This window comes from Geotrypetes seraphini, chromosome 1 (genome assembly GCF_902459505.1).
Source record: "Geotrypetes seraphini chromosome 1, aGeoSer1.1, whole genome shotgun sequence".
Classification (NCBI taxonomy): domain Eukaryota; kingdom Metazoa; phylum Chordata; class Amphibia; order Gymnophiona; family Dermophiidae; genus Geotrypetes; species Geotrypetes seraphini.
The window spans coordinates 408,748,709-408,776,312 of NC_047084.1; the positions used below are offsets into that span (position 1 = coordinate 408,748,709).

At 45.8% G+C, this 27,604-nt stretch overlaps 1 protein-coding gene across 4 annotated transcripts in view; it reads left to right on the top strand.

Moving 5' to 3' along the window:
- The first annotated feature begins 3,901 nt into the window (after positions 1-3,901).
- The window catches only part of SLC44A1 (solute carrier family 44 member 1), a 269,831-nt gene continuing 246,128 nt past the window's right edge, over positions 3,902-27,604 (top strand). For 2 of the 4 annotated variants that reach the window (XM_033918450.1, XM_033918413.1), the window contains exon 1: positions 5,482-5,520. In XM_033918450.1, coding sequence (XP_033774341.1) covers positions 5,497-5,520 — 24 coding nt within the window. In that variant the 5' untranslated portion in view covers positions 5,482-5,496. Of the gene's footprint in view, positions 3,972-4,027; positions 4,464-5,481; positions 5,521-27,604 lie in introns of those variants that run through there. The other 2 variants (XM_033918433.1, XM_033918422.1) reach the window with 2 other exon arrangements.

The window sequence follows — 27,604 nt, forward strand, 5'->3', positions numbered from 1 at the left end:
CAAGAAGATGTACTCAAGCAGATAGACAGACTAAAGAGCGACAAATCTCCAGGTCCGGATGGCATTCACCCAAGGGTACTCAAGGAACTAAAAAACGAAATAGCGGAGCCACTTCGACAAATATACAGCCTATCCTTAAAAACCGGAGAGATCCCGAAGGACTGGAAAATAGCAAATGTCACGCCCATCTTCAAGAAGGGCTCAAGGGGAGACCCAGGAAACTACAGGCCAGTGAGCCTGACCTCAGTCCCAGGAAAGATGATGGAGGCACTGATTAAGGACATCATCTGTGAACACATCGAAAACAATGAGCAGCTAAAACCGAGTCAGCATGGCTTCTGCAAGGGTAGGTCATGCCTCACAAACTTATTGCACTTCTTCGAGGGGGTAAACAGCCAGGTGGATAAAGGGGAATCTATAGATATCATTTACCTTGACTTCCAAAAAGCCTTCGACAAGGTACCACACGAAAGGCTGCTTAAGAAGATATGGAACCACGGGGTACAAGGGGTGATCCACCGATGGATCAAAAACTGGCTGGCGAACAGGGAACAGAGGGTTGGCGTAAAGGGCCATTACTCAGACTGGAAAGGGGTCACGAGCGGAGTTCCGCAGGGGTCGGTGCTGGGACCGCTCCTGTTCAATATCTACATAAACGACCTAGAGGCGGGAACCAAGTGTGAGGTTATTAAATTTGCAGATGACACCAAACTATACAGCAGGGCTCAAACCAGGGGAGACTGCGAAAATCTCCAAAAGGATCTAACGCAGCTGGAAAAGTGGGCCGAAAAATGGCAAATGAGCTTCAACATAGGGAAATGCAAGGTCATGCACGTGGGGAAAAAGAACCCGATGTTCACATACAGAATGGGGGGAAAACCGCTAGGGATCAGTAACCTGGAGAGAGACCTGGGAGTGATGGTAGATGCAACACTGAAGGCATCGGCGCAGTGCGCTACAGCCTCAAAGAAAGCTAACAGAATGTTGGGTATCATTAAGAAGGGCATTACGACCAGGACGAAGGAAGTCATCATGCCACTGTATCGTGCAATGGTGCGGCCGCATCTGGAGTACTGTGTCCAGTACTGGTCGCCGTACCTCAAGAAGGACATGGCAGTACTTGAGGGAGTACAGAGAAGAGCAACTAAACTGATAAAGGGAATGGAAAATCTCCCATATACCGACAGGTTGAAGCAGTTGGGACTTTTCTCACTGGAAAAGCGGAGACTTAGAGGAGACATGATAGAAACCTTCAAGATCCTGAAGGGCATAGAAAAAGTAGACAGGGACAGATTTTTCAAATTAAGGACCACCACAAGTACAAGGGGGCACTCGGAGAAATTGAAAGGGGACAGGTTTAGAACAAACGCTAGGAAGTTCTTTTTCACTCAGAGGGTGGTGGATACATGGAACGTGCTTCCAGAGGCTGTTGTAGACAAGAAAACATTAAATGGTTTCAAAGAAAGTTTGGATAGATTCCTAGAAGAAAAAGGGATTGAAGGGTATAGATAGGTATGGACCACTACTCAGGCGATGGGCCTGATGGGCCGCCGCGGGAGCGGACCGCTGGGCAGGATGGACCTAGGGTCTGCCTCAGCGGAGGCAACTTCTTATGTTCTTACTACTCCCAGTTGCTGTGTAGAGCGTAAGGGGCAGAGCAAGTCTCTAATGCCGGCCCGTCTTCCTGTTCCTTCCAAAGTTCTGTAGTGTTGGGTGTCTTTTTGGCCCACACAAGGACCCATCGGTGGTGAGGTTTGCCTTTCATGTGGCCCTTTTCAGGGCTGGTCACAAGAGGACCAGAGATGGGTGTGGGGGGGGGGGGGTCTCAGTCAGCCGTATGGTTGATTGCTCCAGTGAAGAGAGACGGGATGTTGTATTGGTTTCCTTTCTTCCTCTCCTGCTTGGGTTTGAGTGTGCTGGTGCTCTGTTCCTTCCTCTGGTGTTAGAGGGCTTCTAAATAGAGAATAGTTTTGTTTGGGATGAGAAGGTCAGCTCTGGTGTGGTTTGAGTGTAGTGTCCCGCATAGTCCTACTTGGTCCATTTGAGGTGTGGCCTTTCGGTGGGAGAGGCCCACCTGCTCAGTGGCCTTTTAAAAGGATGAAGAGAAGGGAAAGCCAGTGATGCAGCGGGTGGGGCGACAATGTGGCTGATCTTCCTTCCTCCATGCCCTGCTGGAACAGTGTTGGGCAGCTGGTCCTGGCCTTTTAAAAGGCCAAACAGAAGGTGGAGCCGGTGATGCAGGGGTTGGGGCTACCTGCTGAAGAGAGGAGTCAGTGCAGCGTGTTGGGATGATGTGGCTGGTCTTCCTTCTTTCCTCATACTGTGCTGGGAATGGGTGGAGTGTGGGCAGAGTCAGGTGTTGGGTTTTTTTTTGCTTTCACAAATATGGTAACTCCCATAACCAAGCATTTCCCCCTCCCTCCCCCCTAAGCTGTTCAGTATCTCCCTTTTCTACCTCCCAAATGTCTAGGAGGGCTTGCTCCTGCTCAAGCCAGCTCGTATCAAAATAACTGCTGCAACCTCATGAAATTGTCACTGGGGTTTGCAGCAGCCATTTTTCATGGGGGAGAGGCAGGGCCAGATTTAGATGAAAAGAGGCCCTAGGCTATTCTACTTATAAGGCCCTTTCACCTCCCATTTTTAAGTTTGTAAATTACATGAGAGATAATAAAATACATCACCCGGGGCTGAGACTGATTCCCCTCCGGAGCCGGGAAAGGGGGGGGGGGGGGGGAGAGGAGCAGCGGGATCCGATCCGGAGCTGAAGCACGTGTGCAATTCGGATTCCCCACTCCCGGCTGAATTTTGATGAGTCGCTGGCGCAGGCGCCGTTTGGAGTGTCACAGAAGCACACCTCACGCCACCAGGACTCACGATATTTCAACAGCACATGCGCGCTCTAGGATTTTATTATTTATGATATAATCAAGAAAATATAAAATAAAGCACTTAATATACATTTTAAAATATGCAAATTAAAACATATGTTAAGAACTTACTTAGAATTCCGCAAAATGAAGATATTGTCACAAAAATTTTTTTCAATAGTCTATAAACACTTCACTAAATTATTGAACCTACTGAACTCAAAAGGCGAGAATCAAATGATCGTGTACGCAATCCTAAAATAAGAATCTTTTCTAATAACACGTGTTTCATATTATCGAAGTAACACGAATATAACCGAACGTCGGGATATCAATAGGTCTGTTCGTTTGTCTGTTCCAATCTACACCAATCTGCACTTTATTTATGCAAGAACAAACCAGAGCTTAGCAGCATAAGGCATGTCAATATTTGCCATAGCAATCAGTGAGCGTATGAACTATACTTTGGTGCAATCTAGTATATACAAACGAACAGACCCAATGAGCCGAACGCATTGATCTTAACCAATACATTTATATGTGTTTATTAGTCATATGCGTAGAATTTCTCCTTATTTTCGGTTCAGTGTTTTACTGTTCACTGTTTTTAGAATAGTGTAATTTTAATTTTGCTAACAATTTGAATGTAGGCCCCTCTTGATCTTGAGGCCCTAGGCTGAAGCCTAGTTAGCCTATAGGAAAATCCGACCCTGGGGAGAGGGTAGGAGCAACTGCAGATTACTTCTTCCCCAATTAAAATACAAGACCACTAGGGATGCTATGGTAGGGTGGTGGTTGGCCTATTCCTATTGGGAGAGGGGCAGCAAGAAAACACACTGCACTGCGTGTAGGTTCCACCCACATCCTGTCAGAGAAGAGACAGGAAGTGACATCAACTAGAGCAGATACGGTAGATGGAATCCCGCGGGGCCAATGCCCGTTGCTGTTGGTGATGAAGATGCTGGGGGAAGGGGGGGGGGGGAAACCACCGCCAATGGGCGGGCAAGTGCGCGAGCGAGCGAATGAACGCTGGATCCAAGGGTGGAAGAAAGGGAGCGAGCTGGGCGAAGTGCCACCGCTGAATTGTGGTGTATGCCAGACAGGGTGGGCTTTTTGCTCACCGAGAAAAGTAGTTTATTAATGGAAAACTCATAATTACTTTCTAGAGGGAAAATAAACGCTACCAAGGAACACTTCTAGTTTATTTGAGCGCGTCCATAGAGGTGATTGACAGTGCAGGGTGGGCGGAGCTCATTAGCGGCTGCACCGCCCTCTTTCCCTCCTCACCGCCTGCCCCGGCGAGATCCTTAGGCCGGGCTGCAAAGAGGAGCGGCGCCACCATGATGGAGGCTGCGCACGCCCTTCCTGCATCTACTCTTGCAAAGGAGCGGGCAGTGGAAGCCGGCCCCGGATCTGCGGCCCCTAGCGTTGTCCACTGATCCACCCCCCACACACTGTGTCCCCCCCGGATCTCCCGCCCTGCAGACGTGCCCAAAGCGACCGCTCGGCTCGGGGGAGGAGGGGGGGGGGATCGGCTACCGCTCTGCGGTTCTTCTTTCCCCGCGGGCAGCCATGGGCTGCGGCGGGAGCACACAGGTGAGTGCGGGATGAGCAGTCGTTGTTGTTGTTGTTGTTGTAGTATTGTGCTGGCTCTTCACTCGCACGACCGAGAGAGCTTTGCCGCTGTCTGCTCGCTCACTTGCCCTTTGTTTGGGCTGCGGGTTCAGTCCTGCTCGATCTCGCTCTGCTGCTGCCGCTTTCCCCGACGCCATCTGCGCAGTGTTGCTGCTGGAACATGCTGATGGGACGCCGCTGCCATACAGTGCCTAAGCAGCTGGCGTTAGCAGGTTGATTTGGAGGCGGAGGGCTTCTTAGTTCCCGAATTATTGACTTAGCCGGGTAATCTCTGAGCCATGACGTGCTGGCGATTCTGGGCCTTTTGGTTAGGTTTGAAAATCTACACAGCTTGGGGGGGGGGGGGGGGGGGACGGTGTTGGTGGTGTCCTGCCGTTTGACCACATCGGGGGAAACAGTTTACAGTAGAGGAAAAAATACCCCCACAGTTTTTTGGGGGGACATCTCGTACCACAGGTTCTCTGTTACTCTTGGAGGATGCATTTCTTCCTTTTTTCGGGGGTCCGTCAGTACTGGCCATTGCAGATACATGCAGGCAGTTTGGTCCACAGAATCGGTATATTTTTTAGGGATTTTATTGAGTTTCCTGGTAGGGTACGTATTTACAGCTTGAATCACACCTTTGATTATGTATATTGTATGGGATGGAGATAATGTGGGGCGTTACAAAACGTTTACCTGTAGGTCTTTTCCTGCTAAGTCTTCCAGCCTTTCCAGAAATGAAACAGGCCTGTTGTGTCCTTTTTCTTACCTAGGCTTGGTATTCAAAACAGGGCTTGGTTTCTATTGCATGTATTTCTGAATTACCTACAATATTGTGATTTTTTTTTTTACATATTCTCCTGGGTGGGGAATTTTTCAAACACAAAAGTTCTAGCATCCATTTAATTGCCAGAATTTTATAAACATTCTTATTTTTGGAAATACTTGACCCTTTTACTAATGTGTGATGTGCCAACTGTTACCAAGCTGTATGCCCTGTTATGGGCAGGGAATGCATGTGGACTTTCCATTGCAGGTAAAGCACATGGTAGCTCACCATGTGTTGTCTTCAACACTTCACATTAATTGTAACATTTTTGCACACTTTAGATATTAGTCTTTTAGAAAATGTAGGCACTCAGAATTAATATGTAGCTTGTGTTTATAATTGTTGAGTCTTAGTCAACTGAATTTTTAATGGTCACTTTTTGGCTGCTTGTTCTATTTCTGTACATATGTTAAATACTGTATCGTACTTAAAGGCATTTTGATAGGTGGTCAACAAGTGAAGAAAAATTGAGCATACATAGGAAAGATGTGTTAATTCACCCCCTATTTATCTGTCTATGTGTATATCTTTGTTTTTTTGCTATGGGGAATTATGCTCACATGCTAACAGTAAATATGGGGCTAGTAATAGAGAATAACATGGGGAAAAAAAATCTGTCCCCTTACTGCCTCGTCCCCGCCATCCCCTTCACCGTCCCATCCCCGTAGCATCCATACAAGCCTCAGTACTGTAATATTTAGCTTATTCCTTCCTTATAAATCAAAGTTCTGGCTGCTGAACTGGAGAAAGAGATGTTCAGCTGGCAGGGCTTTGTTTATAAATATTTATCAACACAACTGATATACTACTTTATCCTAAAGAAAATAAATAAATAAATATAATTTTTTTTTCTACCTTTGTTGTCTGGTTTCTGCTTTCCTCATCTTCTCATTCAATTCCTTCCATCCACTGTCTTGTCTTCTCTCTGCGTCTTCCATTTCCTCCATTACTGTGCCTCTCCCTTCACTCCCCCCCAATTGGTCTGGCACCCATCTTCTTCCCTCCACTTCCCCATAGTCTGGCAACTCTGTCTTCTTCCCTTTCAGCGTTTTCTCCCCACTCTCTCTTCCCTATTCCCTTTCAGCGTTTTCTCCCCACTCTCTTCCTTATTCCTTTTCAGCGTTTTCTCCCCACTCTCTCTTCCTTATTCCCTTTCAGCATTTTCTCCCCACTCTCTCTTCCCCATTTCCCTTCAGCGTCTTCTCCCCACTCTCCCCCATTTCCCTTCAGCGTCTTCTCCTCACTCACTCTTCCCCATTTCCCTTCAGCGTCTTCTCCCCACTTGCTCTTCCCCATTTCCCTTCAGCGTCTTCTCCCCACTTGCTCTTCCCCATTTCCCTTCAGCGTCTTCTCCCCACTCGCTCTTCCCCATTTCTCTTCAGCGTTCCGTTCTCCCCACTCGCTCTTCCCTATTTCCCTTCAGCGTTCTGTTCTCCCCACTCGCTCTTCCCCATTTCCCTTCAGCGTTCTGTTCTCCCCACTCGCTCTTCCCCATTTCCCTTCAGCGTTCCGTTCTCCCCACTCGCTCTTCCCCATTTCCCTTCAGCGTTCCGTTCTCCCCACTCGCTCTTCCCCATCCCCCCACCCCTAGCACCCTTTGCACAGTCCAGCAGCTCCCTCCCGTCGGCCAGCCGTGCATTTCCCTCCCTCTCTTCCCCTTACCTTCTCTTCATGGCGAACTGGCAATTTTTATAAGGTTATGCCTTGTATTGCAGTCGGAGCCTTGAAGTCATGTCGCGTTGGCTGCTAGAAAAGTCTCCTCCGATGCAACCGGAAACAGGAAATTGCGTCAGGGGAGACTTATCCAGCAACCATACGCGACGCGACGCGACTTCAAGGCTCCAGCTGCAATACAAGGCAGCCTTATAGAAATCGCCAGTTCACCACGAAGAGAAGGGAAGGGAGGGAGGGAGATGCACAGCCGGCGGGAGAGAGGGGGCTGGCGGACCGCATGTTCGTTCACCGCGCATGCACACCCCTTTAACTGCGGAGACAAGACCATTCACCACTCCACGGGGCGGTGAAAGGCCTTGTCCCCGTACTTGTGGTGATCTTTTTTTCTTTGTCACCGTTTCGGCAGGTAACAACCACTGTGTCATTCTCTAGTTTCAAGTTTCAAGTTTATTAGGTTTTTATATACCACCTATCAAGGTTATCTAAGTGGTTTTACAATCAGGTACTCAAGCATTTTCCCTATCTGTCCCGGTGGGCTCACAATCTATCTAGCGTACCTGGGGCTATGGAGGACTAAGTGACTTGCCCAGGATCACAAGGAGCAGCGCAGGGTTTGAACCCACAACCCCAGGGTGCTGAGGCTGTAGCTCCAACCACTGCGCCACACACTCTAGATAGTAACTCAGATATTCTACTTATAAGGCCCTTTCACCTCCCATTTTTAAGTTTGTAAATTACATGAGAGATAATAAAATACATCACCCGGGGCTGAGACTGATTCCCCTCCGGATATGTTAAGAAATCATGTGATGGTGTCCATGGCAGAATCTGTTAGTGTAAGTTAATTGCTTGTGTTGGTAGTTGGATGTTCTGAGCTGAAGGCCAGGTGACTGATACGATTAAGAGAAATTGTATGCCCCTGCCCATTGTTAGTGTGAAAACCTAGAATAGAAATTGCAGAAGAATGTAGCTTTAAAAAATATATCTTATAAACCTAGTCTGATTGCTGCTCTGTCTGCTGTGAAATATATTTTTAATTATTGGAATGAAAGAAGCAGTCCCTCTGCATTGTCAAAGGGATATGTAGTGAAAGATGCTTTGGTTTGGTTGTAAAGAGAACAATCTATTTTCTGATGAAATGTGCACTGCATATTTGATGACACTGGTATCAGGAGTGGGGAAATCTGCTTAGGTCCATGAGTTGGAGGTTGGTAAGGAGGAGTAGGTGATCACATGCAGTGGGAACTACTGTAGTGTTGCCTGATTTAGGTAAAAAAAATTTCAATTTGATTTGGCCTATTGAATTGATTTTTTGATGAACTTTTTCCTGCCCAATTGGGCATTTTTTAAAAACGGCCCAATGGGTTTATTTTTGTAGCTTCTTCACCCACCCCAACCCCTTTTTTGCCCTCTCCAATCCCATGCTAGTACTGTGATGTAAAAACAAAAAAGACTTTTCCTCTCAATGTGAGGTCCTAGCTCACGCACACAGTCTAATACCAGCTCTGACAGGATATACATTTAAAATCTGACATATTGAAATCACAAAACAGAAAATAAAATTATTTTTTTTTCTACCTTTTGTTGTCTGGTCATTTTATTATTCAAATCATGTTGGTCAAATACTCTGATTTCTGTTTGTCTTTTGTTAACTCGCTTACCAGGGTCTCCTGCCCATTTGATGTTTTTTTTTCCTTCTCCATTCTCATTATATTTCATCTCTGTACCTTCCCTTCCACATCCAACATTTATGGTTTTTTCTCAGTGTCTACCATCTCTCTCTCTCTCCCTGCCTTGTGCCCTGGGCCAAACTTCTCTATTCTCCTCCATGTAGCATCTCTCTCTTCCTTCCCTTCATGATCAGGTGCAACATTTTTCTCTCTCCCCATGCACCATCTCTCTCTGTGCTCCACCCTATGTCCAACATTTCTCTCTCTCTCTTCTCCATGCATGTCTCCCTCCCCTCCATATGCAAGATTTCTCTCTCTCACCCCTTTCTACCTCTTTGCTGCATCTCTCCCTTCATTTCATCCACCCCATGTCCAACAGTTCTTCCTTTCTCCTCTTGCCCCTTGTGCAGCAGCTTTCCATCCCTTCCTCCCATCTCCCTGTGCAGTAGTTTTCCATCCATCCCTCCCTCCCATTCCTCTATGTAGTACTTCCTGATCAACCCCCACTTTCTCCCATCCACCTACCATAAGATCTCAAATATCAGGCCTCCCGAAGCAACAGAAGCAGTGAACAGGCTGCTCAGAGCCTGTCCGCCAGGGCTTCCCTCTGCCACGTCATCAGTGATGTCCTCGGTGGCACAGCAGAAGGAAGGCTCTGGGCAGGGCAGGCCAGGAGCAGCCTGTTCAGAGCACTACCTCTATCTGCTGGACACCTCCATTTCTGCTGCTGCTTTAGGAGGCCTGGGATATTGTCAGGACTCACTGAATCGGTGAGTCTGATTTTTCTAGCAAATGAATTGATTTGAATCAGTGAATCGGGCAGCACTAGTGGGAACAAAGGGAACAGGTGCATTAAAGGCAGATAGATGATGTGCCCAGTTTGGGAGAATGAAGCAGAGAAGAGAAGGCACAGAAGTGAAACCTCTCTCTGCATAACAGGAGGATGAAATTGTTACTGGAGCCAAATTTAATTTTTTGCTGAAATTGTCCACAAACTTTTGCTTTATCTGTCAATGGCAGAGGGTCTATGGAGATGGTAGCAAAAACTTCATAGGTAGTAACTGCTGCAGGTTTTGTTCCTATGGTTGACCTCTGCTCCATTTGGATGTACACTTTTCCCTCCAAATTTGTGGGTTTAGAACTCACGACTTCGGTTATTCACAGGGTTCTGACCTACCCCTGCCTCACAGGCCTCTCCACACTGTACCTGGTGGCCTAGCGATGAAGCAGGGCAGGAACGATCTTCCTATGTTCCTGCCCCATGCAGAGCCATCAACAAAAATGGTTGTAGATACAAGACATCTATAATAATAAAACGCTAAGCGCGCATGCGCACTCTCACTGCGTGTTCCCTGAGATCCGATCTGTCGGGATGTGTCGGCAAGAGTGCGCATGCGCGCTTACTACGTATCCGAAGGTGCGCTAGAAATGCGACAGGTGTGTTCGGTGGCGGGACATTTAGAGGCAGCCACAGAGGGGGAAAATAAGTGTACCATAGTCGTCAGAGGGCGCAGGCCAGTGGTCCGGGAGTGACAGAAAAGGAGAAGCGAGAGTTGGTGTCATTCGGAGACGGCCGCCGCAGCCCCTGTCACCCCTAGGCCTCCCGGCTGCTCACACACACCCTCTGAAGGGCTGGAGCACAAGGAGCGCCTCCTTCCCCCCCCCCCCTCCCCGAGACAAACCGAGAAACGGAGCCGGCCCGGCCTGGCCTCCGTGACAGACCCGAGGAGCCCAGCAACTTTCCGCCCCGGCTCTTGCGTTGACCCCGCCGCCCGGGACCCGAATCCTTTGCCGTCCCCCCTTCCCTTCCCGCGTTCCTGACTACGAACCTTGCGATTCCAGCAGCGTGTGCAGCAGTCTTCACACGCTGCTTCGGGCCCTTCTACTGCCCTGATTTGCTCTGCCGCATCTCTGATGATGTCATCAGGGACGTGCCAGAGTAAATCAGGGCAGTAGAAGGACCCAAAGCAGCGTATGAAGACTGCTGCACACGCTGCTGGAATCGCCAGGTTCGTAGTCGGGACCGCGGGAAGGGAAAGAGGGGAGGGGCGGTAAGGGACTAAGGGAGCCGGACAGACCGCGGGAAGGGAAAGGGGGGGTAAAGGAAACGCTACTGCTGCTGCACAGGGAAGTGGTGTGGGGGGAGGGAATGCTGCTTTGGCTGCTGCACAGGGAAGTGGTGGGAGAGAAATGCTGCTGCATTGGAGGCAGGGAGAGAGACAGATAGATAGAAAGAGACAGACAGACAGCGGGAGGAAGGGAGACAGAAAGAAAAGAAGAAAGAAACAGGGGCAGGGAGATACACAGAAAGACAGACAGACAAAGGGGGACAGAGACAGACAGAAAGAAAGACAGCGGGAGGGAGAGAGAGACAGAAATAAAGACAGACAGACATTCTAGCACCCGTTAATGTAACGGGCTAAAATACTAGTTTTTAGATAAGACCCTAGTGTTTCAAGCAGGTAAACAGAAGTCTTGGCTAGGCAATTGTATTCATCAAGCTATGTTATGTTATAGTTCTTTTCAGAAAATAATCAAGATAGCGCTGTTCGATAAATTTATTTCTTAACACGGTCCATTATTACTGAAATTGTATTTTTAAAGTTCACAACTTGTATTTTTATTGAATGTTTGAATTTTTATGTTATTTATGTATTTCGCTGATTGTCTTCTTAGTGTAAACCACCTAGAACTTTTGGTTATGGCGGTATAAAAGAATAAAGTTATTATTATTATTTTTGTTGACGGCTCTGCATGGGGCAGGAGAATAGGAAGAACGCTCCTGCCCTGCTTCACCGCTAGACCAGGTAAGGTGTGGAAAGGTGCAGGGGGTGGTGGGGGTGGATCAGAGTCAGCCCTAAAAGTTGTTTGCAGTTTTTTCATATTCATGGGCTGGCTCTGCCCCTAACCCCTGCAAATATGGAGGGAGAAGTGTATATTTCAATTTATGGGTCAGTACCACTACTACTAACTTGTAACCCGCTCTGTACTTTTCTGGGAGGACGGGATATAAATCCAAATAAATATTAATTATTTCTAGAGCACTACCAGGTATATGCAGTGCTGTAGAGAGTCACAAAGGAGACTGCTTGAGTGAACTTACAATCAACACAGTCAAAAAGGATGTCTGGGTATGGGGTACAGTTAGAGGGGATGGTTAAATTGCTGGCTAGGGTGGTGAGAAGAGGGGAGTAAGGTTTTGAGTTGAAGGTGAATGGGTCTGGTGGATGGACTTGGGTAGTTTATTCCAGGCATACCGGTCAGCGAGCTGAAAGGAACGAAATCTGGAAGTGGAGGTGAAGGTGAAAGATACAGATAAAAGGAATTTGTCAGAGAAATGGAGTTCTTGGGGAGGTGTATAAGGAGAGAGAAGAGAGGAGAGATACTGAGGGGCTGCAGAACAAACACACTTGGAGGTTAGTAACAGGAATTTCAACTGTAGGCGGATGGAGAGCCAGTGAAGTGATTTGAGGAGAGGGGTAAGATGAGTGTAGCAAGATTGGCAAAAGATAAGTTGTGCAGCAGAGTTTTGTACAGATTGCAGTGGGTAGAAGCAGTTCAGGAGGAGACCTGTTAGAAGTAGATTGCAGTAGTCTAAGCTTGAGGTTATGAGTGTGTGGACAAAGGGCTGGTTAGTGTGCTCAGGCAGGAAGATGAAAGACCCATGGTTTAGCATACCATCCCTATCTACTGGAAAAGATGTATTATCAAGATAAGAACCTAATCTCTTTTAACACGTGGGGTAGGGGATAATGGGGTGGAAAATGGAAAGCCAATAGGTACAAGTACTTAAAAAAAAAAAAAAAAAGATTAAGGGCTGAGGCCCAAATGCACTAAAGTCACCGTGCGTGTAATGATCGTCACTAAACCGGTTGAACTAGTTTAGCGACAATGTTATTTTGCCAACCGATGTACTTAATGGCTCATTGCACACTTTTTCGTGCGTCCGTTGCAGCCTCCGACTCTATATAAATGACCTTATTAGTACTGAAATGAGGTCATTAATATTAAACCCAGCCTACCGATCGATGCACAAAAATAGTGATTAGTTACACTGACCTGAAAAAAACTGTTATCGACAGGTCTGCCATATTGCCCTCGAGGGGAAAAAAAAATGAGAGGCAGAAGGGATGCCCACTTCCTCTTGCCTCGTCTACCCAGACCCCCCTCACACACATAAGAACATAAGCAATGCCTCTGCTGGGTCAGACCTGAGGTCCATCGTGCCCAGCAGTCTGTTCACGCGGCGTCCCAACAGGTCCAGGACCTGTGCAGTAATCCTCTATCTATACCCCTCTATCCCCTTTTCCAGCAGGAAATTGTCCAATCCTTTCTTGAACCCCAGTACTGTACTCTGCCCTATTACGCCCTCTGGAAGCGCATTCCAGGTGTCCACCACACGTTGGGTATAGAAGAACTTCCTAGCATTTGTTTTAAATCTATCCCCTTTCAACTTTTCCGAATGCCCTCTTGTTCTTTTATTTTTTGAAAGTTTGAAGAATCTGTCCCTCTCTACTCTCTCTATGCCCTTCATGATCTTGTAAGTCTCTAACATATTCCCTGTAAGTCTCCTCTTTTGCATGGAAAAGAGTCCCAGTTTTTCCAATCTCTCAGCGTATGAAAGGTTTTCCATACCTTTTATCAGATGTGTTGCTCTCCTCTGAACCCTCTCGAGTATCGCCATATCCTTCTTAAGGTACGGCGACCAATATTGGACGCAGTACTCCAGATACGAATGCACCATCGCCCGATACAATGACAGGATAACTTATTTCGTTCTGATTGTAATACCCTTCTTGATTATGCCTAGCATTCTATTTGCCTTATTAGCGGTCACTGCCCACTGTGCCGTCAGCTTCATTGTCATGTCCACCATAACCTCCAAGTCCCTTTCTTGGGTACTCTCATTCAATAACATCCTTCCTATCGTATAGTTGTACGTCGGGTTTCTGTTTCCCATATGTAATACTTTACATTTTTCAACATTGAACTTCATCTGCCACACACACCTCAATCCCCCCACCCCCAATGATGGCCCCCTTCCCCTAACAACGTAAAAGAAAAAATTCAGCAGGAAGGATGCTAACTCCTTCCTATCCTGGTCACCGGACCATTCCAACACCCCTGACTACCCAAAAACCTGGAACCCCCATACACACCACCACAAACCTCACAACACCAAGGCCCCCCCCCATTCTGACCCCCTCCTAACCTCCAACAAGTCCCCAAGAGCTGGCCCTGGTGGTCTGGGGAAGTCAAATGAGAACCCCCAGTTCAGCACACTCCTCCACATTCTACGTTGTTGTATAAATCCGATGAGGGATGCCAACTCCCTCCTCCTATGGGAGGGGCTTAAGATATCTGAAACAATCAGAGTCTTAGGCCCCTCCCAGGATGCACCGGGAAGGGTCCCTGATTGGCCCAGATGCCCAAGGCCCCTCTTATGGGTGCATCGGGAAGGCGAAGGCCCGCCATTTTGAAGAGATAGGGCTTCTGGCAGGAGCGAATGGAGATCCCTCATCGGGTTTCTACATCAAGGTGCGAGGATAGTTTGGGGGGGTGTGTTTGAGCTGGGGATTCCTGACCTGACTATCCCCAGGGCATTCTCTTGGAGACTTGGTAGGGTCGAAGAGGAAAGGAGGCTTGGGAGGGGTCAACAGAGGGGGATGTATGGGGGCGGTGCAGGTTTTTGGTACTCAGGAGTGTGGTGGGGGTCTAGGTGGCCAAAGCAGGAGGGAGTGGGCATCCTTTCTACCTCTTTTTTTTTTTTTTTTTTCCAGGACTGTCATGGGGGGAGGGGGGGCGGATGTCATTGGGGGGGTCCCGGCATGACTTATTTTAATGGGGACAGGTATTGTACATGTGTAATGCATAACATCTGTGCCGTTAAAACGAAAAAAAAAAGTCTTCCTGTACTGAATAGCTGAGTAGCAGGAGGCTTCTTTGGGGTTTCTTCTGCTGTTCATCTGTTTGGACTTCCCTTACCGACTCTGAGCTTGTGTGAAAGTTGATTTTCCAATGACTGGTGGGGTGGAATACGGCTGACCTCTGTAAAACTAATTTGCATGCAAAGTTGACTGATCATTGATCACCATTTTAAAATCGGACAAAAAAATTAGCCCACAGTGACCCACATGATCTTGATGACTTTTTTTTTTTTTTTAATCAATCATCTTTATTGCTCGAGAAGATGAACAACATTAACTGGTGAACAAGCAAACCAAACAAGTACTGAACACAAAAGTCTGCGAAGCATAAAAGAACAATTTTGTATTTTTCACCCCCATCCCCCCTTCCGGAAATAGGTGTGCATTAGCAAGGAATCTTGATGTCACCACCATGGCCTAACAATCCAAAGTTTGGGCTGAGAAGCCCAGAGAAAACACAGGACAAGGTAGAGCTAATTACAAGTTGAGTAAGTAACTATGAGCTGCAGGAGTTAAAGTATTCCAAAAAGGAGACCAAATGTCCTGTAAACGCTGGACAGCCCTGGATTCCAAATGTGGGACCATGCGACGTTCCATCTGCAACAACTGGATCATGATCGCTCGCCAACTCTGCAAGGTTGGGGGGTGACGCCTCCAGCCAGCGCAATAGGATACCTTTTTTCCCCAACAAAATAGCTTTCACAAAAAACAGCGCAATCCCTTAGGTACCGGGGCAAGCACCCTGCACTGAAAAAACAAAAGGTGAGGAGACCCAATACAGTGGGCGTTCCACAGGAAAGAAATGTGATCCAAGATCCTCCCCCAAAAAGCACATATTCGAGGGCATGTAAAAAACATATGCCCTAAGGTGGCTCCCAGAAGATTACATTTAGGTCAGTGAGCATCCAATTGCAGCGCTATTTGCTGTGCGTGTCTGGGAGACACATGCAACCACATGGTCATCTTGTAATTGAGTTCTCAGAGAGCGACCGATAAACGCATCTGGGAAGCCAATTTAAGGCTACGACTGAAAAGATTGATGGCTTATTTTTAGTGCATCTGGGCCTGGGAAGGAATAAGAACATAAGAATTGCTTCTGCTGGGTCAGACCAGTGGTCTTATCGTGCCCAGCAGTCCGCTCTTGCAGCGGCACCAAGTTCAAAGACCAATGCCCTAACTGAGACCAGCCCTACCTGTGTACCTTCCGGTTCTGCAGGAACTTGTCTAACTTTGTCTTGAATCCCTGGAGGGTATTTTCCCCTATAACAGCCTCTGGAAGAGCATTCCAGTTTTCCACCACTCTCTGAATGAAGAAGAACTTCCTTACATTTGTACGAAATCTATCTCCTTTTAACTTTAGAGAGTGCCCTCTCGTTCTCCCTACCTTGGAGAGGGTGAACAACCTGTCTTTATCTACACAGTCTATTCCCTTCATTATCTTGAATGTTTCGATCATGCCCCCTCTCAGTCTCCTCTTTTCAAGGGAGAAGAGACTCAGTTTCTCTAATTTCTTGTTATACGGCAACTCCTCCAGCTCCTTAACCATCTTAGTCACTCGTCTCTGGACCCTTTCGAGTAGTACCGTGTCCTTCATGTATGGCGACCGGTGCTGGACGCAGTATTCCAGGTGAGGGCGTACCATGGCCCATTTCAGCGGTATGAGAACCTTCTCTGATCTATTTGTGATCCCATTCTTAATCATTCCTAGCATTCTGTTCACCCTTTTTGCTGCCACCGCACATTGCGTGTGGACAGATTCATCGACTTGTTGACCAGTACTCCCAAGTCTCTTTCCTGGAGAAATGACAGTGGGTTTAAGATGTGAAGAAGTGGAATGGTGTAAATGTGCATCTCTGTCTATGAATGCTTGTCTTGTACTGGGCAAGGCTCTGTTCCTATTTCTTCATTATTGCACTGCATGTAGAGTCTGGTCTTTTTGGGTTTTTGTCTAAATATTATTTCCAGTTTAATTTTCATTGACTAGCATGCCATTTTGTGATATTTTATTCTGTATTTGGTGAAAATCTTGAGTTTTGCATGTTTGATCAAGATGATGGATTCTGCTAATGTAGAACAGTCTGTCTTGTTTGAGGTGTGTGTGGGTTTTTGGAGCCCAATTTTTTTTTTAAATCTTCACATGGTCAACCAGTTTAAGCCATACTTAATGAGTATACAGTAGTTTGCAAGTGCTTGCAATGTATTTTTGATGGGATTCTGTAAAACCTAATAAGCTTCAAAGGGTTCAAAATTTTGCTGCTAGGGTTATCTGTAGGAAAAACCTAGAGGGATTGTCACATTAAACTCCCCCCCCCTAAATATATTTGATCCCATTTGAAGCCCATAATAGATGCAAATTGTTGGTAGATCATAAAATTTTAGGGCCTATAGGATAACTTCAATGTATGGATTAAAGTTGATTTAAAAAGAGAGGTATGCTGGCAGCGTGGTAATGATTGAACCAGAATGACTAGTATTCAATACTGTCTGCTTTTAAAGATTATTGTTTTAAGTCTGGTTGTAGTAAAAATGAGTACCAGAGTCTTGATTAGATATATTCAAATTGACGGCTTAATCTGTTATCTTTTTGCATATACTGGTTAAAGTTAACTAAACCCTGTTGCATATCAATACCACACCTTTCCAGCAATGAGTCCCAATCTGTGGAACATGCTCTCACAGGATATTGAAGGTGCTTAGAATGATCTATTAGCCATTTAAGAGGCTAATTGAATCTTGGATCTTCCTCTAATGTTTAGTCATGAGTTGTGTGATTATCTTTTAGTTGCTTGGTGCCTAAGATTTTAACTGCTTCAGTTTTCTCTCTTTGGTAGGGGTCGATTTGCCAGTGTTGCAAATTTACCATTTAGGACTTTTGTATACATATTTGTTGTCCCAGCTTTATTTTTTTGTCTGTTTTTGTACTTGTATCTAGTTTGATATTGACATTGGTTTGAATTCTGTGTTTAGTTTGAGGTCTTGTTAGTTTTCAGTGCTGTTATAATGTTGTACCTTGCTGTCTATGATGAGTTTCTTGTAGTAGTAAGTGATATTTTTTTTTCCTGCAAGTCATATTTAAAAGCTTTCTTCCTGCTTACAGCTATCTTATGCCTTTAATGCAGATGATTTGTTTCAGAAACTGACAGCATTGGATAGTGTCTGTCTGGTCTCTGCTGCTGACAACACTTTCTTAAAAAAAAAACAGACAAGGCTTTGTGTTCTGCTGCAGCTTTTTTCCTTACTCTTGGGTAGAAAATGAATTAACTAAGCGAATGGTTTGAGAGCTGTGCTACAATGCAAAATGAAAAAGCATAAATTCAGCATTATCCCAGGACAAGCAGGCAGGCATGTGGGTGACGTCATCCGACGGAGCCCCGATGCAGACGCCTCACAAGCAGACTTGCTTGAAGAAACTAGAAATTTCGAGTCGCCCGCACTGCGCATGCGCGAGTGCCTTCCCGCCCAGTGCACCGGGCGCGTTTCCTCAGTTCTTAGTTTTCTGCGGAGCCGAGAAGTCCGTCTTTGACTCTCTGCGTTCAACTTCATTCACTTTGCCTTCTCTTCGACCGCAGTTTGTGGTTTTTCTTCACGAATCGCTGTTTTTCTTTATTTGTTTAAAAAAAAATATATATTTTCTTTTCTTCCGTCCGTTCTCCGGGTCAGGCCATTCGGCCGCAGCCCGCGTGCTTTGACTTTGCGGCGGCTATTTTTCAGCCTATGTCCCGGCCTGCTACCGATCCTTCTACTTCGAAGGTGTCTTCGGCCTCGATGTCCATCAATGCTCCTCCGGCGCCTCCTGCTTCCACCTCGAGCCTCATCAAACCTTCATTGTTTGCAGCGGCTCTTGCTTTGACGCCACCTGCTGTATCTTCCCCTGTTTCCTCAGGCCAGATAGCTCGGCAGTCGGTTCCACCGGTGGTGATTAAAGTGTCCAAGACTCCTAAGTCGAAGCACTTTCACACCAACTCGAAGGAACCTCCAGCCAAGGCAGGTGGATCGGTTTCAGACGCGGAACCCACCTTGCCGGCTTCTTTCCAGACCATATTAGAGAAGCAGTTCTTTCAGTACCTTACCATTACGGGTCCTAAACTGCTTCCTATTATCCTGCCTGGGCATCTGGCAACTCCCTGTGATGTCGAGCCGCCTCCTATGCCTCGGTTGGAGCCACACTCTTTGCAGGGAGCAGAGTCTCTGCGAGTGTTTGGTCTGCCTCCTAAGCACGACAGTCAATGCATGGATTCTTTGCGAGTGCATCGACAGGATTCCTCACACTCTCAGCAAGGAGCAGAGTCTTTGCGAGTGCATCGAGGTTCCTCTTCCAAGCCTCTGGAGCTTCGATCTACAGCCTCTAGTCCTATCCATACATTGGCATCGGCTGTTTCCGTCTATGAGGCTAAATTCCCCGCTCATCTAAGTCTGGTTCTCGACACAGCCCTCATCATCGTTCGAGGCCTTCATCGAGGCATTCTTCAAGGCATCATTCTTCGCAGGATGTCCCCTCTTCCTCGAAGCCTCGTTCCACTCCAGCCTCGACCAGACCGCCGACTTCTCGGTTGAGGTCTCCCATGCCGGACCTCAAGTATGTTCCAGTCTCAGTTGCTTCGTCCAATTCACCAGGTTCCTTCGATGCTTTTTTCCATGCCGAAGCTTTTCCTTCGACACAGGCTGCCTCGACGTCCTCGAGTCCTTCTCGAGAACAGGCCCTACCAGATCAGCTATCTTTTTCGTCTTTTTTACGACAGATGGCTTTGGATTTGGATGTGAAATTGGATACTGGCTCCAAATATTCTAAAGAATATCTAGAGGTCATGCATCTCCCCCAGCCTCCGGCTGAGAGTCTCAAACTTCCTCTTCATAAGCTTTTGCATCAGACTTTTGCTTGATGCATGGCGACTCCTTTTTCCTTACCAGCAGTTCCTGGAAAGTTGGACTCGAGGTATATGACTGTGCATCACAAAGACTTTGACAACTCGCAGCTTTCTCATTAATCTCTGCTTGTTGAGTCCTCCTTGAAGAGATCCCATCCTTCAAAAATCTACGCCACAGTTCCTCCTTGGAGAGAGGGGAAAACTATGGACAAATTTTGACGTCGCATCTATCAGAATGCTATGATGATGTCCTCTAAGGTCTTCAACTATAATTTTCATTTCATTACTTATTTTGAATATCTCCCCCCTGCCCAATCTAGCACTTCTTTTAATACCCTTCCCCCTCTACTTAAAAAAAAGAGACCTTCAACAAAACCCCTCCTCAATATCTGAAGACCCTGAGAACCAAATGAAAACAAAAATATTGAGCTCCCCATCCCCACCCCACCCCCTCCCAATCAACAATTTACTGGAAATATCCCACCACATGGTGGCCAATCCCCGCTCCCCACCAACCTTAAATGCAACCTACCGGTATGAAAGTAAAAACTAACATCCAGCCATCCACTCGCTACACTCAATAACCATAAAACACCACACAATCTCAACTCAAACACATATCACGAAAAATAGAAGCAAATCCCTGAAATTAGTTCCAGAACAGGAGTAACAGCCAAAAAGGTCCTGTAAAGCTGTCCATCAAGCTGGCCCCCTTCTGATGGTCTGCGCTTTGAGGCCGGACGTGCAAGCCAGCCATGGCCTCTAGAGGAACGTTGCCTTATGGGCAAAGGTGGTTCAAAAGATGGAAATCTTAAAGGCCACCACCCACCGACGATTCTTTGACCCCAAAGTCCACGTCCAGAAAAATCTGAATCGCATCCTCCATGAAATGCACTGTTTTCAAAGTTCCTTTCAGATGAAATAATAGTGCGAATGGGTGGTGCCAGCGATAACGAATCACCTTTTTTCGCAATTACTTTAAATCCACTCTCTGCCTTAAAGTGACCGACGCCAAGTCGGTCATAATTTTTCCACTGGAGGCGATTGCACCCGAGGTTTAGCCATGACAGCCTCCTTGACTTTAAAGTTTTGAAAACAGGCTATTATATCGCGTGACCTGTTAGCGTGTGGCGCTTTCAAGGCTCTATGAGCACGTTCTAGATGGATATCTTCAGGCAGCATGGTCGAGGCCTCATCAAATAGTAAGTAGCGAACTCGTGCTCCAAGGCTGTAAAGTGTGCATGCCAGCTTCCCTTCTCTTTTCTCCCCCCGGACATAACTTCCGGTTTCGGAGGAAAGAGAAGGGAAGCTGGCACGTACACGTTAGAGCCCCGGAGCATGAGCTCGCTACGGGCTAAAGTGGGAATCTCCAAGCCGGTGAGTTTTTTGTGGGTTTTTTTTTTTTTAAATGTTGAGCAGCAGCTGGATTCGCGATCGGATGACAGCCGGGCGGTCATCTAAATTAGCTGGGCGGAGCGCCCGACTAAAAGGCCCTAGGGAGAACACTGCTATTATGCTGACTGATAACATCAAGTTATCAGGGAAAGTTTAAGAGGTAACATTGCGCTTATGACCACATTTGATCACATAACTCCTTCCTACCGACTCCTGCATTGGTTGCCAATGGAGGCGCGTGTGAGGTTTAAGTTCGGCTGTTTTTGCTTCAGTCTAGCCCCCAGATATATAACTGACCTATTCTCCTTTTCAACCAATAGACATAAAAGAAGCTCAAACTTGAATTTTGTTTCCCCACCGGTTAGAGGATGTAAATTCAAAATTCATCACCAACACCTTCTCACCTATCAAGCAGCATTATGGGGCAACGATCTGAAACAACTACTTACACTTGCCAATACATATAGGGAATTTAGGAGACAAATGAAAACATACCTGTTTTTAAAGTACATAGGAAACTGATTCGCACAATCTCTCTCTCAATACCAGCCCTCTAGAACTGCTAAACAATAGATATTAACTATGTCAATTCTATTCAATTTGTAACATTTTTCTGTAATCATTGTAAACCGCATAGAACTTTACGGTCCTGCGGTATATAAACCATTATTATTATATTCTGTTTAGTTCTTCAAACCCATGCTTTGTATGGACATTGTAAGGTTGGAGGCATTTCAGAGAAGGGCTACCAGATTTACGGTATAGAGAGAGTTCTAAGGAATTCAAAATGTATCTGTTTGGCTGAAATAATTATGTGGACAGGCAACATATTGTACATGCCTCCCCCCCCCCCCAAATCTTCCATATATTCCTCAGATCTTAATTCTATCTCATGTGGCCTGCCAGGTACTGTTTTGAGGCCCTCAGTATGTTTCTCATAATCACAAAAGTAAAATAAAACAGTTTCTTAATCATATGTCTCTTTAGCTATAAATTACAAAATTATTATTAAGACTTAGCCAAAAGGAAAGATTTATAAACTATAAAGAGTTTTACCTGAATGCAAAATTGTCATTTCTTTAATAAGACATGAACTATTTTTTCTGAGGCCCTCAAAGTACTTACAAATCCAAAATGTGGCCCTGCAAAGGGTTTGAGTTTGAGACCACTTCTCTAAATCGTCTAAACCACAGTTCTTCAACCGCCGGTCCAAATTCCTGCCGGTCTGCGCTGGACCGGCGAGATCAACTTCTTCAATTTCCTGCCAGTCCACACAGGACCGGCAAGATTGAGGAGCTGTCCTTCGCGCAGGGCCGGAGAGATAATAGGGAGCCTCACACTGTGCTTTCTCCCCTCCCAGCGGCTCTCCTTACAAACGCAGCAATTGAAGAAGGAAGCCTTGGAACTTTTGCTGAGTCGGTCCGCCTCTGATGATGCAACTTCCGCTTTCCTCAGAGGCGGTGCGACCCAACAAAGGACCCGAGGCTGCCTTACTGAATCGCAGCGCTGGCAAGTAAGGAAAGCTGCTGGGCATGGTGAAAAAAAAAAGGGACAGCTGCTACTGGACCTGGATAGGGAGAAGGAGAGATGCTGCTGGGAAGGGGGAGGGAAAGGAGTCTTGGAAGCTGCTGGGTAAGGGGAAAAAGGGACAGCTGCTACTGGACCTGGATAGGGAGAAGGAGAGATTCTGCTGGGAGGGGGGAGGGAAAGGAGTCTGGGAAGCTGCTGGGTAAGGGGGGAAAAGGGACAGCTGCTACTGGACCTGGAGAGGGAGAAGGAGAAATGCTGCTGGGAGGGGAGGAGGGAAAGGAGTCTGGGAAGCTGCTGGGCAAGGGGAAAAAGGGACAACTGCTACTGGACCTGGATAGGGAGAAGGAGAGATTCTGCTGGGAGGGGGGAGGGAAAGGAGTCTGGGAAGCTGCTGGGTAAGGGGAAAAAGGGACAGCTGCTACTGGACCTGGTTAGGGAGAAGGAGAGATGCTGCTGGGAGGGGAGGAGGGAAAGGAGTCCGGGAAGCTGCTGGGCATGGTGAAAAAAAAAAGGGACAGCTGCTACTGGACCTGGAGAGGGAGAAGGAGAGATGCTGCTGGGAGGGGAGGAAGGGAAGAGAGTTACTACTGGACAGGAGGAGGAGGGAAGGGAGAATGAAAAAAGGAAGGAAACAGCTGGCAGAGAGATTAGAGGAGGGGAAGGGGAGACACAGGCATGAGAAAGTAGAGAGATTGATGATAGGAAGGGGTCAGCAGAAAAATAAGCAGAGAGGGACAACGATGATATATCTGGTGTAGGAGAGATAAAAATGAAGAGAGCAGTGAAGCTGGAATGAATCATGTAAAAAGGAGAGAAGGGGTACAAGCTGGATGGAAAGGGGAGAGGGGCATAGAAAGAAGACAGATACCATATGGAAGGGGGAGAGGACAGACAGTGGATGGAAGGGGCAGACGCTGGAAGGAAGAGAGTGAAAAGAAGATTGAAAGCAGAAACCAGAGACGACAAAAGGTAGAAAAAAATAATTTTATTTCTATTTTGTGATTAGAATATATCAGATTTGAAATATATATCCTGCTAGAGCTGGTGTTAGACATAACTGGGGACTGCAAAACCCAGGCAGTGCTTCTTTAGCTTCCAGCTGGCTTAGGGCGCTCTCTGACCAGGGGGCAGTTGCCCTAGTTGCATTCCCCTAAAACTATTCCTGTCATGTGTGACTGCAGTATTCTGTTAGCATGATATTTCTGTGTAGCATTCTGTAATAATTTGGCTTGTTCAGTTTTCTTGATAGTAGAGGGGATATATGTGAAGGGGAGGGGAGACAGGAGTTTTGTTGATCCTTGCTCTGAATTATTTGTATTTATAAAATGACAATTGTACAGAATATTGTTTCTTTTTATACTTTAATAAAATACATTCAATATAAAATCATAACTGAGGCTTGTGTGGATGGGATCAGATGATTTGTGGGGACCGAGCTCGCGGAGATGGGGCGGAAACGGGGTTTTTAAATTTTAATCCTAGTAGTTTGCCGGTCCACAAAATAATTATTTTTTTTCTGCCGGTCCACGGGTGTAAAAAGGTTGAAGAACACTGGTCTAAACAACTACTGGAAAAAAAAATGTCTTCACAAACAGATATGTTAGTGTGATCTCTAGCTCATTTTCAGCGACCCATTGCTGTGGCTCCAACATCTTGTTCCAAACATTAAACCAAAATATTTTATTCTATGAAGGAAAAATATGTACTCTGCGTGTTATTCAGCTACATCTTTCATATAATAGTGTCTTTTAAAGTCTTAACTAAAAGTGTATCTAATACATATTGGTTATGGGGCCCACCCTTATATTCTGCATAATACAATTATCCCCATCATTTCCACTGGCTGGTCAGAATCTAAACTTCTGTATTATATTAAGACTTCGGTTGGTACAAAATGCTGCAGTTCGCCTGATTTTTAATCTTAAAAAGTATGATCATGTTAGCCCTTTTTATACCAAGTTGCATTGGTTGCCTTTTGGGGCCAGAGTGCTTTTTAAGTTTGGATGCATTTGTTATAAGGTGCTTTTTGGATTATCTCCCTCTTATTTGTCCCCCTATCTGAAACTTTCTTATTCAACAAAAGGAACTAGAAATTCTGGAAAGTTCATCTTCCCTACTCCAAAGGCCTGTCGTTTTAACACCTTTTTAGACAGGACTTTGGAGTATCAAGCTGGGAAGATGAGCTCCTGGCTAAGTCTGATGACTGTTCTATCTAATTCTTACTTCACATTTAGGAAATCATTACTGACCTATTTATTTGACAAATAAGAATATTAATTTAGATATATTTAAATGAGGTCTTTTGTTTCTATTCTTATTGTCATAGTATGTTTTAATTTTTTAATAATTTTTAACATTGTACTTGAATGTTTTTAACAATTGTATTACTTTTATTCTATAATTTCAGATTGTACATAGATAGTGTGTTCTATGAAACTGTACCATGTGCTGAAATGTCTCGGTATTCTCCTGTTGTGAACCGCCCAGAACTACAAGAAAATAAATTATTATTATTATTATTATGATATAAGAAGCATGGCTCTACCAAAAGGACTGTAGCACACAGATCCACTCTTGTATTTGAATTTTTACTCCTAGAGGGAAAATAATTAAGTGTCCCTGCCACATGAATTCTGTAAGACAAGCACGGACAATATTTAAGAAGAGTTTGGCCCACTGCTTTCCTACTTCTTCAGTTGTTCCCATCCAGACAACTCCTTAACATAATTCTTTTAAAATCTAGATAGAACCTTTGCTTTTGAATGAGCCGTCTGTACACCTGCCTTAATAAATATTAAGAAAGAAATAACAAGTTCCCTTCTAAATCTTTTTGAGAATGGTGGATCGCAAAAATGCTTACTATTAGGGAAAATACCCTATGTGCTGATTTATTTTAAACATTAAATTTGTGTTTTGATGTAACCTCAGTGCTTTGGTAAAAGCTATCACCTCGGAAACCCAAGTTACAGGCTTATACTGTGTAAGGGGCTATTTCTCATACCTCTTTAGCACCATCATTGGTATACAACGTGTGCCCTCAGCAAAACTCTGTAAATGTTCACCAGCGTGAACAACATCTTCCACTTGCTGCTCGCGCCAGCCTTGGCTCCCTTCTGACATCACTTCCTGTCACGGGTCCAGGACGTGACATCAGAATGGAGCCAAGGGCGGTATAAGCAGCAGGTGGAAGATGTTTCTTGTGCCGGCGAATATTTACAGAGGTATAATTATAATGTGCAACAAAAAAGCCAGAGCTAAAAAAGTTTGCAAGATACTGCTGTAGATCCTACATCTGTGTGGTTTTAATATGATCTTTAACATATAATGACACGCCTCCTTTTCTACCCATCCTGTCTTTCCGTAAACCACGTCGCCGTGATTGCCACTAAATCCAAAACAGCCTCTTCCATTACAGTCTCTAGATGCAGAACCTTGTTTCCCATACTTCGAGCATTAGTATATACTGCTTTCTAGACATTACTCCTTTTTCCATGTGTGTAGAGATATTTAATGATTCACTTACCTGAGGGCTTTGATCACCCAGCCATAACAATTCTAGTTTAAAGCCCCCTTCAGTAGGTTATCGAGTTTGCTGCTGAAGATACGTCTTCTTTTCTTTGATAAATGCACATCATCTCTGCTCAGCAGCCTTTGGAAAATCATTCCATGGTCCAGGAAACCAAAACGCTCTTTGATCCTCTCTGTACCTTGTCTAATCCCCCTGGAAGGTCCCTCCTCTCAGAAATTGCCCGCAAACGCTTCTACAGCCACTTCATTCCCCAACTCTGGAACCAACTCCCCCTCAACTCAGACTACAGAACTCACTAATGACATTCCGGAAAATGGTAAAGACCCTCCTCTTCAACTAAAGGTCACCCTCAGTCTACACCCAACCCCTTAAACCCCACCTCTACCCTTCTTTCTCCATTCTAATCTTCTGCCTAAATTTCTGTATAGTCCACTCTCAGCCTATACTCAAATAACTTGTATCTAAACTAAACTACTTATATTTAAACTACTGTTCTTAATTTGCTGTATAGTCCATATATTTAAACTGCTGCTCAGTCTCGTATGTCCAAATATTTAAATCTAATGTATAATCTTGTATGTCCAATTCACTCCATTGTGAATGTTTACTTGTAAACCGTTCTGAGTTACTGGGAGGACGGGATAAAAATATAAATAAATAAATAAATATTTTTTTTTAGATACGATGACCAGAATTGCACATATTATTTGAGGTGCAGCCATACCATAGAGCAATACAAAGGCATTATAACATTTTCATCTTTGCTTTCCATTCCTTTCCTGATAATTTCCTAATATTTTATTTACTTTCTTAGTCACTGCACACTGAGCTAGTTTTTCAACATATCCTCAACAATGACACCTAGATCCTTTTCTTGGGCAGTAACTCCTAACATGGAATTCTGCATCACAAAGCTATAGTTTGGGTTCCTCTTTCCCACATGTATCACTTTGCACTTGCTCACATTAAACATCATCTGTCTTCCAGTCTCACAAGGTCCTCTTGCAATTTTTCATAATCCTCTTGTGACTTAACTTTGTGTCATCAGCAAATTGAATTATCTCACTAGTTATTCCCATCTCTAGATTGTTCATAAATACAGTAGGAAGAAGGGAGCCAGGGCACGAGGCAAACCTCGGCAGCATTTTTGTTCTGTCTCTTTCTTCTTTACAGGAGCGGAGAGGCAGAGGGGAAGGCAGGAGGAAGCAGCCAGAGCAGGCTGTTAGACCGGGGTCGCGGCGAGAGTTAGCTCCGCCCACCCCCACCCGCGTCAGAGGTTACATCGGGCCCGGGCTCCCCCTATAAGAAGAAGGGAGCAAGGGCACGAGGCAAACCTCGGCAGCGTTTTTGTTCTGTCTCTTTCTTCTTTACAGGAGTGGAGAGGCAGAGGGGAAGGCAGGAGGAAGCAGCCAGAGCAGGCTGTTAGACCGGGGTCGCGGCGAGAGTTAGCTCCGCCCACCCCCACCCGCGTCAGAGGTTACATCGGGCCCGGGCTCCCCCTATAAGAAGAAGGGAGCCAACGGCGCCCAGCCGTTCGGCGCACGGCGAAGGCCTTAGCGAGAGCGCCTTTGCGAAGGAGTCTTGAGAAGGAGCCCAGACAGCAGCAGCAGCAAAAATCTTTTTTTCTCTCTCATTACTCTCTTCTCTCTCTACCCTTTCAGCTAGCTGCACGCCGGACACCACTCATACACACCGAGGAAC